At 33.6% G+C, this 14,659-nt stretch overlaps 1 protein-coding gene across 1 annotated transcript in view; it reads right to left on the reverse strand.

Annotated features, from left to right (window-relative positions):
* Nucleotides 1-11,526: 11,526 nt before the first annotated feature.
* LOC141503052 (butyrophilin-like protein 8) overlaps nucleotides 11,527-14,659 on the reverse strand; it is a 32,241-nt gene continuing 29,108 nt past the window's right edge. Inside the window, exons 5-6 of the mRNA XM_074208208.1 lie at nucleotides 14,257-14,283; nucleotides 11,527-12,110 (exon numbers count right to left, since the gene is read on the reverse strand). Coding sequence (XP_074064309.1) covers nucleotides 11,527-12,110; nucleotides 14,257-14,283 — 611 coding nt within the window. The remainder of the gene's footprint in view (nucleotides 12,111-14,256; nucleotides 14,284-14,659) is intronic.

A 14,659-nucleotide genomic window follows, 5' to 3' on the forward strand; every position in this document is an offset into this window, starting at 1 on the left:
TCCATACTAACTTCCAATTATCCCAGCAATTTTTATCAAAGAGGAAGTTTTTATCCCTGTGGCCTGACTCTTTGTGTTTATCAAACAGCAGATTACTATAATCCTCTCCTGCTTTTACACCTAGTCTATTCCACTGGTCCACCACTCTATTTCTTAGCCAATACCAAACAGTTTTGATGACTGATGCTTTATAATATAATTTTAGATCGGGTAGTGCTAAGCCACCTTTGTTTGCATTGTTTTTTTCATTAAGCTCCTGGCAATTCTTGACTTTTTATTTCTCCATATGAATTTACTTACAATTTTTTCTAACTCATTAAAGTAATTTTTTGAAATTTTGATTGTTAGGGCACTAAACAGATAGTTTAGTTTTGGTAGAATTGTCATTTTTATTATATTAGCTCTCCCTATCCATGAGCAGTTGATATTTGCCCAGTTATTTAAATCTGATTTAATTTGTGTGAGAAGTGTTTTATAATTGTTTTCAAAAAGATTCTGAGTCTGTCTTGGCAAATAGACTCCCAAATATTTTACACTGTCTGAGGTTACTTTGAATGGGATTTCTCTTTCTAGCTCTTCCTGCTGTTTCTTGCTAGACATGTATAGAAAAGTTGAGGATTTATGGGGGTTTATTTTATAACCTGCAACTTTGCTAAAATTGCTAATTGTTTCCAGTAGTTTTTTAGATGATTTCTTGGGATTCTCTAGGTAGACCATCATGTCATCTGTGAAGAGTGAGAGTTTTGTCTCTTCCTTCCCAATTCTAATTCCTTCAATTTCTTTTTCTTCTCTAATTCCTGATGCTAACATTTCTAACACAATATTGAATAGTAGTGGTGATAATGGGTACCCTTGTTTGACCCCTGATCTTATTGGGAATACCTCTAGCCTCTCCCCATTGAATATAATGCTTGTTGATGGTTTCAGATAGATACTGCTAATTATTTTAAGGAACAGTCTGTTTATTCCTACACCCTCTAGTGTTTTTAATAGGAATGGATGCTGTATTTTGTCAAAAGCTTTTTCAGCATCTATTGATATGATCATATGATTTCTGATAGATTTGTTATTGATATAATTGAGTATACTAACAGTTTTCCTAATATTGAACCAACCCTGCATTCCTGGAATAAATCCTACTTGATCATAATGTATTATCCTAGTGATGACTTGTTGTAGTCATTTTGCTAAGATTTTATTTAGGATTTTTGCATCTATATTCATCAGGGAAATAGGCCTATAATTTTCTTTCTCTGTTTTAACTCTTCCTGGTTTAGGTAGCAGTACCATATTGGTTTCATAGAAAGAGTTAGGCAGAGTTCCATCTTTCTCTACTTTTCCATAGGATTGTAACCAATTGTTCCTTAAATGTTTGGTAGAATTCACTTGTGAATCCATCAGGCCCTGGAGATTTTTTTTTAGGGAGTTCAATAATGGCTTGTTGAATTTCTTTTTCTGAGATAGGGTTGTTTAGGTATTTAATCTCTTCTTCATTAAACCTGGGCAAGTTATATTTTTGTAAATATTCATCCATTTCACTTAGATTATCAAATTTATTGGCATAGAGTTGGGCAAAATAATTTCGAATTATTACTTTAATTTCCTCCTCATTGGTGGTGAGTTCACCTTTTTCGTTTATAATACTAGCAATTCGGTTTTCTTCTTTCTTTTTTTTAATCAAATTGACCAGAGGTTTATCAATTTTATTGGTTTTTTTCATAATAACAACTTTTGGTTTTATTTATTAATTCAATAGTTATTTTGCTTTCAATTTTGTTAATTTCTCCTTTAATTTTTAAAATTTCTAATTTGGTATTTGATTGGGGATTTTTGATTTGTTCTTTCTCTAATTTTTTTAGTTGCGTGTTTAGTTCATTTATTTTCTCTTTCTCCAATTTATTCATATAAGCATTTAGAGCTATAATATAATCCCCTGAGAGTTGCTTTGAATGAATCCCATAGGTTTTGGTATGTTGTTTCACTATTATCATTATCTAGGATAAAATGGTTAATTCTTTCTATAATTTGTTTTTTGGCCCACTCATTTTTTAAAATGAGGTTATTCAGTTTCCAGTTTGCTCTGGGTCTATATCTCCTTGGCCCAGTATTGCATATGACTTTTATTGCATTGTGATCTGAAAAAGATGTATTCACTATTTCTGCCTTTTTGTAGTTGATCATTAGGTTTTTATGTCCTAGTACATGGTCAATTTTTGTATAAGTTCCATGTACTACAGAGAAAAAGGTATATTCCTTTCTATCCCCATTCAGTTTCCACCATAAGTCTACTATATCTAATTTTTCTAACAATCTATTACCTCCCTAATTTCTTTCTTGTTTGTTTTATGATTTGATTTATCTAGATCTGATAGTGGGAGGTTGAGGTCTCCTAGTACTAGAGTTTTGCTGTCTATGTCTTCCTGTAATTCTTTCAGCTTCTCCTCTAAGAATTTGGATGCTGTCCCACTGGGTGCACATATATTCAATATTGAAATGACTTTATTGCATATGGTACCTTTTAGGAGGATAAAGTTTCCTTCCTTATCTCTTTTAATGTTATCTATTTTTGCTGCTGCTTTGTCTGAGATAAGGATTGCTACCCCTGCTTTTTTTTACTTCAGCTGAAGCAAAATATACTTTGCTCCAGCCTTTTACCTTTACTCTATATGTATCTCTCTGCTTCAAGTGAGTTTCTTGTAAGCAGCATATTGTAGGATTCTGGTTTTTAATCCACTCTGCTATTTGGTTACGTTTTAAGGGAGCGTTCATCCCATTCACATTCAAGGTTATGATTACTAATTCTTTATTGCCCTCCATGCTATCTTCCCTCTGTTTGTATTTTTCCCCCTTCCCCCCTTTTCTCCATATTCCCCAGTATTTTGTTTTTGAATACCACCCCCTTCAGTGTGTTTGCCCTCCTATATCACACCCTCCCCTTTCTTTACCCTTTCCCTTTTTCCCTTAAGTTCCTTTTGTTGTTTCCCCTTATTTCCCCCACTCCCCTTCCCTTTCTCCATCGCTTCTCCCCTTTCCCCCTTTTAATACTTGAAAGTTTAGATGTTTTATAAGTTAACTGAGTATGTATAGGTTGACTTTAAGCCAAGTATGATGAGAAGATTCAGGTGTTTCTCCTCTGCTCCCTTCTTCACCTCTATTACCATAGGTTTTTTGTACCTCTTGGTATAATGAGATTTGTCCCATTCAATCCCCTCCCTTCTCCCGTCTCTTTCTTGTCCCCCTTTTTAGGGAGGTAGTGTATTTTTTTTAGATCATTCTATCTAGGTCATAGAAAATTCTGAGTGTTTGTCTCTTCTAGTTCAGTATATTCTATTGAATAGAGTCAAAATTCCTGAGAGTTATTAGAGTCTGTGTCCCAAGTGGGGTTAAAGCCAGTTACATCCCATTAGATAGCAGTCTCCTGGATAGGTCATGGATGTCCATCATTTCTGCCTAGGGATATTCTCTCTGTTAGAGTTACATTTCTCAGATTTTATGAGAGTCTCTTCCCCCCACCCCATGCTGGAATATAGCCAGTTTCAACTTACTGGATTGCATTTTTTTTTCCTTTTCATGTGTCTCTTGAACCTCCTGTTTGATGTCCAAATTTTCTGTTTAGCTATGGTCTTTTCATCAGAAATTGTTGGAATTCTTCCATTTCTTTAAATGTCCATCTTTTTTCCAGGAAGGGAAGGCTCAGCTTTTCAGGAAAGTAGATTCTTGGCTGCATTCCAAGCTTACGTGTTCTTTGAAATATCTTGTTCCAGGCCCTTCGATCCCTTAAAGTTGAGTTCTGCTACTAATAGAGTTTTTCTGTCTATGTCTTCCTGTAATTCTTTCAGCTAGAAATTATTTTCAACTTTAGCAAAGTCACAGGATATAAAATAAACCCTCATAAATCCTCAACTTTTCTATATATGTCTAGCAAGATACAGCAGAAAGAGGTAGAAAGAGAAATCCCATTCAAAGTAACCTCAGACAACATAAAATACCTGGGAGTCTACCTGCCAAGGCAGAATCAAAATCTTTTTGAAAATAATTACAAAAAACTTCTCACAGAAATAAAATGAGATTTAAATAATTGGGCAAACACCAACTGCTCATAGATAGGTCGAGCTAATATAATAAATATGACAATTCTACCAAAACTAAATTACCTGTTTAGTCCCCTACTAATCAAAATTGTAAATTACTTAAGTGAGTTAGAAAAAAATGTAAGTAAATTCCTATGGAGAAATAAAAAGTCAAGAATTTCCAGGGATTCAATGAAAAAAAGTGCAAAAGAAGGTGACTTTGCCTTACCATATCTAAAACTATATTACTAAGCATCAGTCATCAAAATTGCCTGCTATCAGCTAAGAGATCAGTGAAATAGGCTAGGTGCAATAGCAGGAAATGATCATAGAAATATGATGTTTGATAAACCCAAAGAGTCCAGCTATTGGGATAAAAACTCTCCCTTCAATAAAAACTGCTGGGAAAATTGGAAGTTACTGTGGAAGAAACTTACATTAGACCAACACTTCACACCCTATACCAAGATATGAACAAAATGAATGCAGGATTTAGAGATAAAAAACAATATTATAAGCAAACTAGAAGATGAAGAAGTAGTTTACCTGGCAGATCTATGGAAAAGGAAGCAGTTGATGACCAAGGAAGAAATGGGGAACATCATTAAAAACAAACTAGCTAATTTTGATTACTTTAAATTAAACACTTTTGCACAGACAAAACCACTGTAACCAATATCAAAAGATATGTAATAAACTCAGAAACAATCTTTACAACTAATATTTTTGACAAAAGACTCATTTCTAAAATATACAGAGAAATGAGTCAAATTTTAAAAAAAGTAAGCCATCCCTCAATTGACAAATGGTCAAAGATATGCAAAGGCAATTTACAGATGAAGAAATCAAAAGTGATCCATAGTCATATGAAAAGTTTCTCTAAATCATTACTTATTAGAGGAAATGCAAATTAAAGCATCTCTGCAGTAGCATCTCACGCCTCTCAGACTGAGCAATATCACCAGAAAGACAATGATCAATGTTGGAAGGGATGTGGGAAATCTAGGACAAAAATACATCCAACATTCCTGGAGAGCAATTTGGAATTACGTGTAAAGGGCAACAAAATATGCATACCTTTTGATCCAGCAATACCACTAGTGGGTCTATAGCCCAAAGAGATTATGAATAAGGGTAAAAACATCACTTGTACGAAAGTATTCATAGCAGCCCTGTTTGTGTTGGCAAAGAATTGGAAATTAAGTGAATGCTGTTCAATTAGGGAATGGCTTAACAAACTGTGGTATATGTATGTCATGAAATACTATTGTTCTATTAGAAACCAGAAGGGATGGGAATTCAGGAACGCCTGGAGGGATTTGCATGAACTGATGCTGAGCAAGATGAGCAGAACCAGAAAAACACTGTACACTGTAACAGCAACATGAGGATGATGATCAAACTTGATGGACTTGCTAATTCCATCAGTGCAGCAACTAGGCAAAATTTTGGGGTATCTGTGATGGAGAATACCATCTGTATCTAGAGAAAGAATTGTGGTGTTTGATCAAAGACCAAAGACCTTTAATTAAAAAAAACATTATCTCATTATATAATTTTGCTCTCTTACAATTTATTTTTTTCCTTAAGGATATGATTTCTCTCTTATCACATTCAACTTACATCAATGTATACCATGGAAACAATGTAAAGACTACCACTGCCTTCTGTGGGGGGGAGGGAAGCAAGATTAAGGGAAAAATTGCAAAACTCAAAATAAATAAAATCTTTCTTAAAAAAGAAAAAGATTCCGACCTCAGACATTTAATAATTACCAAGCTATGTCACCTTGGGCAACCCACTTAACCCCATTGCCTTACAAAATCTAAAAAACAAAAATCAAGGGAAGCTTTTTATTTTTCTGTTAGTGATTTATATATTATTCTAATTACTGATTTGTTGCCCTTATTCTGAAATTATGAACAGTTTTCTTATATTGGTCTCTGCATTGTAGCATTCAGGCTTTCTGATTGCACATATACTTCTAAGAAATCTATGATCTTTCAGTTATTTCTGGGCATCCATGACTTTGACTTGTTCAATGAACTTCTAATAAATTCAGTTAAAGTTGCCCAATCAGGAGTACTTTTATCATGTTCTTTTAATAATTTTTTTGGTTCTCTTCGGTCAAATTTTCTCCAGTATATTTATGTTTTAAATCTGTTATTCTCTCAAATCATTTATACTTCTCTATTGTCTCAATTTGTCATTCAATTGTTCAATTATTTTTCCATTATTTCAGTACTTATTTTTTAATTTTATAAATCATATACAATATTGATTTGCTATTGTCCATTATTTCTAGGAGTACATAAAATTCTATCTTTAATTTGGTAATATTGGTCCATTTTCTTTCACATTATACATGTTCAAAGAGCATTAGTTTCTTTTCAAGATTCTATCCATCTTACGTTTCTGTGTTACTTGGTTGTTGTTTCTTTTTGTTAATCTGTTCATGGGCTGGGTTCATTTAATTTTTCTCTTGAGTTTTTAGTCTTAGAGCTTCTTTCTTGTTTTTACCATTTTCTAGTATTTACTATTTTGGAAATCCTTTTCATTCATTGGCTTTGACCCTTCTACCGCTGCATGAAACCTGCGGTTAAGGTGCTAAGCAACTTCATCTCCCTCATAGTAAAGATAGATATGTCAGCAAGGCCTGAGTTCCTATTCTGAGTAGCCTCTGTGAGAAAGACTCAAATTATTTTTTCAGTCCTTTTTTCCCAGCTCCATGTCATATAGTCATATAATCTGTAACTGAATCCCACAGGCAGTATCTAAAATTGGCGTTGTTTGTTCCAGAGGTTTTTTTTTTTTTTTTTAATGTTTTTAGTATTTGTGAAAGTAATGCAACAACAAGGGAATTGCAGAATATGTTATTCCAAAAGGCTATGTGAATGAAAGGTTGCTCTTAATTTCTAGATTTAGTAGTGACTCCTATAACACATTGAGTATTGTAATTCAATGCCATACATCATTAGTCAAGTAGTGGCATGAACTTGACCTCATGAAATTTTACTTGTAACTGTCTAGACATTAAAGGCCTCAAAATTGCCTATTTAAGAGTGACCTGCAAAGAAAGGATGACCCTCATTAGCTGTCTTTAATCCTCTCTTTAGAATGAAACAATGTTGTCTGAAGGTTTCTTTCTTCTCAGGGTCTTTATCAGACCCTCCTGGAAATGGGGGTTCATTTCCTTTCATTGAATGCTCTTTTTTCACATTATCTTTTTTTTTGTGTTGATGATGCTATTATGATTGCTTGTGGCATAGTCAAAATATTTTTGGATTTCAAGTCAAGGTCAAACTATTGTTTTGGAGAAGGAAAAGAAGAAGAGAAAAAAGGGACTTACTATAAATTAAAAACAAATGAGGGAAATAATATTCAACATTTAATGATAGTGACTTTTGTGAATAGAAATTTTATTGCTATTATTATCAATTGCAAGCCCAATGCATAAACCAAAATTGAGCAAAGTGTAATGTCATAGGGAATAACAAAAGTAATTCAGTAAAAGCAAAATATAATAAGAACTGAAAATATGAAGAAAGCTGGAATAGATCCCATTTACTGACCTCTGCCATTTGAATAATTGTCTCAAGCAGAGACAGAGTCCTGGATGAGATCAGGTGAGTCCATTACACTGTCAAAACTTGAGGAATTGGTATTGAAAATAGAAACTGAGTGAAGATGAGGTCTGAGGGAGACTAGCAATAAATGGGTACTACATATTATGTTCTATCTTCTAAATAAGCTCTTACCCCTTTAAGAGCCTAAGGGTAGATAGTTGCAGGATACTGATGTTTGAATAGATCAAAAAACATATTTTATCAGGTGAGATGTGGAAGAATGAGAGGATAAAGGCATGGATTTTAATGCAAAGAAACTGTTTGGAGGTCTTCATATCCCTCTGAAATTACATATAGGCTAAACAAAGACACAAAAAACAAACTCATGTGAGGTTAACATAGAGATATGTTGTTCCCATCTCAACTTTAAATACTGTAGCTTGAAGTAGTAGCAGTAGTACTCTTTTGCAGTAGTACTCTTAGAATATCCTGATTAATGGGTAACTTAGAGAGATGAACATTTTAGTAATGTTACAAATAAGAACTCTAGTAGACATCTAAGTTCCTGTTTCAATGAGTCATCTAAAAATAGAAAAAGTCTTTGTTTTGAATCATTAGTAATGTGTTAGAAGTTTCTATTGCCTACAAAAACTAGTTCTAAGACATTCTAGATTTTTCATGCTCACGCACACATACATACACACAAACATTCATTAAATCATAATTTCACTCATTCATTATTTTTTAGAGCATAGCATACTTTTGGCATGTATTACTCCTACTTGGTAACATGATTATTTTTTCTGCAGTTATATCAATAATTTTGATGCTGTGGATTGTGCTGGGATGTACTCTTTGCATGCTTCTATTTTTCTACATTTTTGGTATATAACATGAATGTTTTGTTTTGTTTTTCTGCACAGGGAACAGTAATTAAACAGTATTAAGTACCTATTATGTGCCAGACTTTGTTAAGCTCTGAAGATACAAAGTGGAGCAACTGCTCAAGTTATCCTGAAGGAAATTTCAGATGGAACCAACTAGGGCTGATAAATGATTTGCAAATCAGCACCACTACTATCCCTGCCCTCAAAGGGTTTATAAGCTAGTGGGTGAAAATACAATGTACATAAGTATGGCAATACAGGATTAGAAAAGCTTCATGTTGTAGGTGGTATTTGGGATGACCCTTGAAAGGATATAGGGATGTTTAGAGGTTGAGGTGAGAAAGGAGTGCATTCCAAGATAGATAAAGGCACAGAGATAGAAGAGGAAGTACCATTTCTGGGGAGCAATAAAAAGACTACTTTGGTGGCTCTGTGTTGTTTGTGAACAGGAGCCATTACTCCCTTATGGTGCAATAAAACTAAAAACATTATATTCAAAGGGTTTTAAATGCTACACTGATGAGCTTAAAATTGATTTTATGATTTATTTGGAGTGAAACATTGAGTAGAAGCATAAAATAGTTAGTTGTCACTTTAAGAAAATTATTTTTAGTTATGTGGAGAATGGATTGTAGTATGAAAAGATAAAGCCGGAAGAATAGAGGGTCATTGTAATAGCCTAGACAAGTGGTGGTTAATAGCTAAGCTTGGATTTGGTCATAAGTGACAATAGTGGAAAAGATGTAATAGATGATACAAATAGAAGAAATTTGGCAATTGACAAATATATGGTGTGAATGTGAGTGAAGAGTCCAGGATGAAAATGAAGTTGTATAATATTACTTTTGTTATTTTTGAATTCTAAAAATCTTCCTTGTTTTGTTTTAATTTTTGATTAAATGTTTCTTGGTACTCTTGTTCTTATATCAGAACACCCATACCATCCAATTCTATGCTATTAGAAGCCTTCATTTGTAACAAAGAAAAATGATAAGAAATATGTATTCACCATATTTGAAAGAAATATGTAGTTGCCATACTGTAGCGCTACCTCCTTCCCCCCTTTACAATCACTAAAGGAAGCTACATTTCCTTATCTCTTCTTAGGACAAAAATTGGTTATTATAATTATACAATGTTTGGCTTCAATTAAGTGTTAATTTTATTTATTGAGGTATAGAGCAATTTAGGGAACATTAATTCCTCTGGTTCAAGGGCTAACCACTCTTTTTCAGAGTTGATTTCTATTTTTAGTGTCTTTATGATTCACCCAACTTTCTCACCTGAGGCTTCAAGAAGCTGTAGAATGTGCCTGTATACCATTTAGGCAGATGGGCTCAACCAGTTTGAGGGAAGTGAAGTAGTCTCAAATCCATTGGTGAGTTAATAGGGTGTCTCCCCTGAGCATGCGAATACTTTCCTTGAAGGATAGATGAATGAGAACAATTTTTTCAATTGCCATAGAAAGTGACTATAGCAGGGACTGTGGAATACTGAGAACTTGGTTAGGAATTGAATATGCTAAAATTATTCACTACATACAGAACAAATTATCATGACTTTTATCTTGCTACTGGACTCCAATAACATTTATTTTTTTTTTTAGGTTTTTGCAAGATAAATGGGGTTAAGTGGCTTGCCCAAGGCCATACAGCTAGGTAATTATTAAGTGTCTGAGACTGGATTTGAACCCAGGTACTCCTGACTCCAAGGCCGCTGCTTTATCCACTACCCCACCTAGCTGCCCCTCCAATAACTTTCAAAGAGAGAATTAGACCTATTTCTTGTAACTATGCCTCATTCAAATGCAGTGAATGCTAGAGTCAAAAAAAGAAAATAAGATTTTTATTTATGATTTTAATTATTATAAATATTTTTTTCCTGCTTCTGCTTTTTTTGTTCTATATCATTTGTACAAAATTTCCCATTTTTTTTCTGAATTGATCATATTTGTCATCTTACAAAACAAAACGCAATTTGTTTAATAATTCTTTAAATCATGGCACACATTTCATTTCAATTCGGTGGGGACTGGAGGTGGGAGGGACTGTCCCTTAATTTTCCAAAGGTTACCTAACATATGCTTAATTCTTGCTTTCCTCTGACTTTAAAATTCTCAGTTTAACTTTTTTCTTATCCTCACAAAGTGAGGATCTTTTGTTCTCATCCTGTTCCAAGTAGAACTGATTCCCAGTCAAAGTTTTATAAATGTTCCATATTTCTTTGTTTAAGGAAATGTTTTAACAAAGACTTTAATTCAAAGTTTCAAACATTTAGTAAATAGAAATGAAACAAAATGAAGTGAATTTTTTTCAAACTAATTGGGAGAAAAACTTATATTTTAAACTTTTAAAATTGAGTTTCTGCGGCTTTTCAGAATTTTAGAGCAGAGCACAGTTTGGAAGATAATAATCATTTACCTCTAAATAACTCAGAAGTATTTTTTACATTAGATTTTTCTTTGCATGATCTGCTGTGGTGGTCTAAAAATTCTTAGTAAGGTTACTCTAATCTTTCCTCAGGTAAATATTTGCCATCCTCAAGATATCAATTATATTGAATTAGGTACATTTATCCATATTTTGGAAAGTTCTCTTGGGAATCTCAGGAGGCTCAAATATTGCCCTCACCTTTTCCAAGTAAGAGTTGAGCTTCTCTGATGAGAGGGAGGGGAGGATAAAAGCACATGAAGGAGAAAAGATATGGTTTGTAATAGCTGCTCAAGCTTGGAAGAGTTTATCTTTCTTTCATGCCAAATGGTAGAGAAATAAGACTAAGGTCCTTATTTTTCTGCTAAGTTATACTTTCAAAGTACCTGTATCCCTGCAAACAAGAAAGGGCCTCTGGGAAAAGCTTGAAAACACTCAAGAAAATATGGATTAAATTCTCTTGGAATGACAAAGGAGGTGTTTAGTTATTGACAGGCTGACCTGGGAAATGTCATCTTCCAAAGGTACTACAGGAGATATTGACATGGGTATTGAATGTTCCTTCCAGCCACTTCTAAGAGGAGAGAAGTATGGCCTGGGAAATGTCATCTTCCAAAGGTACTACAGGAGATATTGACATGGGTATTGAATGTTCCTTCCAGCCACTTCTAACAGGAGAGAAGTATGGATAATAAAAATCATTCTCTTGGAAATGGCAGTTAGTAAATGTATAGATATGTGATCTTCCAGTCACATTGAAGAAGGAGACTTCCCTGGCCTTAAAACGTAGGAAAACTCCTATTCTACGGGGCTGTACTAAGAGACTTAGGGCCTTAATTTTGGACTTGAATATGAAATACTCATAGTCATTCATCAGTCCCATAATCCAGTAACCTTTGGAAAAGAATGGGATATTTTTTTCCTCTCTATTCACCCCACTCCAACACACCCCAATGTACCAACTTTTCATTTCCCCAACCTCTACCTCCCAATAATGGTCATCTGAGGAAAATCTCTGTAATGTCACCACACATGGAAACTTAAATCTTTTCTCAGTTTTCATCACTGGAAGATCTTTGTCTTCATGGGTCACCAATTGCTTATCTTCAGATACATGGAGTCTGGGATGAGCAGTATCTGGATCCAGAGTAATTCTCACTAGGTGGACAAAGAAAGAAGGTAAGGAGGAAAAAAATGAGAGCACATTAGAACATTAGAAAATAAGAGTACAAATAGAACAAGGGAGAAGAAAAAAGGAGGAAGAAGAGGGAAAATGAGAGACAGAGAAAAACAAAGAGACAGAGAGAATGATTAGATGGGAAGGGGAGAATATATAGCAAAAGAAGCAAAGAAAAGGGAGAAGTGATAAGAAGAGAAACTGGGAAAAGTGAAAAGAAGAAAGTTGAGAAGAGGAGGAAGGTCAAGTAATATCAGTCCCAGATGAATTTTACTGACTATTTCCTCCCAATAACTCTTTTCCCCCATCTTACCCAATTGAAAGCATATACCCCAAATTTCATGTTAATTATTGCTGGCTGCTTTCATTCCTAAAATTAAGTCTTGGGAAAGTAATTTAGGACAATTACAAAGTTGAAGACTCATCTAATCTCTTTTTCTGCAGGAATAAAGTGTGTATGTAAAGTACGAGAGAAAGTGAGATCAAGGACAACCTCTTGAGGGAAGAGAGACCTAATTCAAACCAGAGATCATGGAGTTCAGGAGTTATTAACCTTTGGAAGTGAATCCTATGGATCCCTTCTCTGGATAATTTTTTTAAATACATGTAATAAAATGCATAGTATTATAATAGAAATTAATTTATATTGAAATAAGTATCAATGCATTTTTAAAAATGCAATTTAATAGGTACTAGGTTAAAAACATGTACTGCCAATGCAACACTTATTTCAAAAGCCTATCTGAAAGAGGCTATAGAAACTTAATGTTTCTTTAAGACCATGGTTGTCAGAAGTTACAATTATAATTATCATTCCATGAGATGCTTCTTTCACTAGAATCAGAAAAAATGTGAATTCTTATTTTAAATATGTGAGATCTATAGAGAAATAATATGGCAGGAATAAAGAAAAGGAAGATGAAAAACTTTCTAAGACAACTACTATTTCTATGAAGAAACATTATAGTAATAATTTTATGTGTAATGAGTATGAAGATACTATTCAGAGTGATGACATGACAGAGACTGAAGATATTATATTTTTGGCCTGAGAAGAGAAAATTAGATAGGAAATAGAAAGAAGATAAAGAGTTTATTTTCTTTCTTTTTGGAGACAATCAGAATTAAGTGACTTGCCCAAGGTCACACAGTCAGTGTCTGAGGTCATATTTGAACTCAGGTCCCCCTACTTCAGGGAATTCTATTCACAGTGCCACCTAGTTGCCTGAGGATTTTTTTTTATGAAAACTTTTTAAATTTTATCTTAGGAAGAAAATAAAGAAAATTCTAGAAAAGATTTTTCTATTGTTTTCACATGTTACTTTATATGATATGATGACTGACTGATATTTATCAAAACTAATACATTGTAATTTCTTATGTTTACTTTATTATTGATTCTATTTTTAACAGGTTGGATATGCAGTAATTATAATATGAATTTAAGCTCACTATAAAGAAATATAAACAACTGATTATGGGAAAAGATGTTTCTTTATATTTTTAAATAACATCTAGTAATCAAGGACTAAATCTCAGAAATAGATGAGAAAGAGGAACTAGTATTATTAATTAATTAATTAGAAAATATACATGGGGCAGCTTGGTGGTATAGTTGATAGAGCATGGGCCTTGGTGTCAGAAGGACCTGAGTTCAAATGTGACCTCAAATACTTTATACTTACTAGCTGTGTGATGTTGGACAAGTCACTTAATTCTATTGCCTTGTAAAAACAAACAAATTAAAGAAAGAAAAGATACAAAGATATTCCTGAATATCCAGATAATAATGACACCAATAAAATAATTCCATCCCTTAACCCAAAACAGCTTTCTTCCATTGTCCTTTTCCAATTCAAATAAAGCCTGTGATTGTACCTACAACCTGGCCGTATATCACATTTACTCTTCCAACCCCTTTTATAACACTGAAGGCTTAGGCAACAAACACAAACATTTCTCCATAACTCGTGTTTTTTTTTTCTCTTTTCTTCTTCTGTTATATTTTTTAGAGCTGGAGATAAGGGAAGAAGTAACAGGAGAGCAGGAGATTTGCTTGGAGTGGGAAAAGAAGGACACCAAGACAGTGGGGAAAAAAAAACAAAAAATAAACCCAGTTTCAGTTACCTGAATGTTTAGTGGCTTCCATCCATTCTGAAAACAGAGAACTAAATGTTATTTCTGGGACTAGATGCAACGAAAATTAAATATGGAAAGAAAAGAGGAGAGATAAACATATATTATATGTGGAGAAAAGGAGAGAATTTGACATGAGAAGAAAATTGTTCTCTTACCTGCTTCTTTTGTTTTTCTCTTTAAGTCTAAAAATAACAAATCAGAGATGAGATAACACTGAGAAGTAGAACCTCCTCAAAAGAAAACTTGGTACATAAATAATAAAATAAAACTTACCAAGGTTTCTCTTCAAATTCCCTAAAAATGAAGAGAAATACAAAACTATGTGTGAAATATACTTGGGTAGATGATTTTTTTTTTAAAGGAAGAAAGCTTTACAGAAATCAAATCTAAA

This window comes from Macrotis lagotis, chromosome 1 (assembly GCF_037893015.1).
Source record: "Macrotis lagotis isolate mMagLag1 chromosome 1, bilby.v1.9.chrom.fasta, whole genome shotgun sequence".
NCBI lineage: Eukaryota > Metazoa > Chordata > Mammalia > Peramelemorphia > Peramelidae > Macrotis > Macrotis lagotis.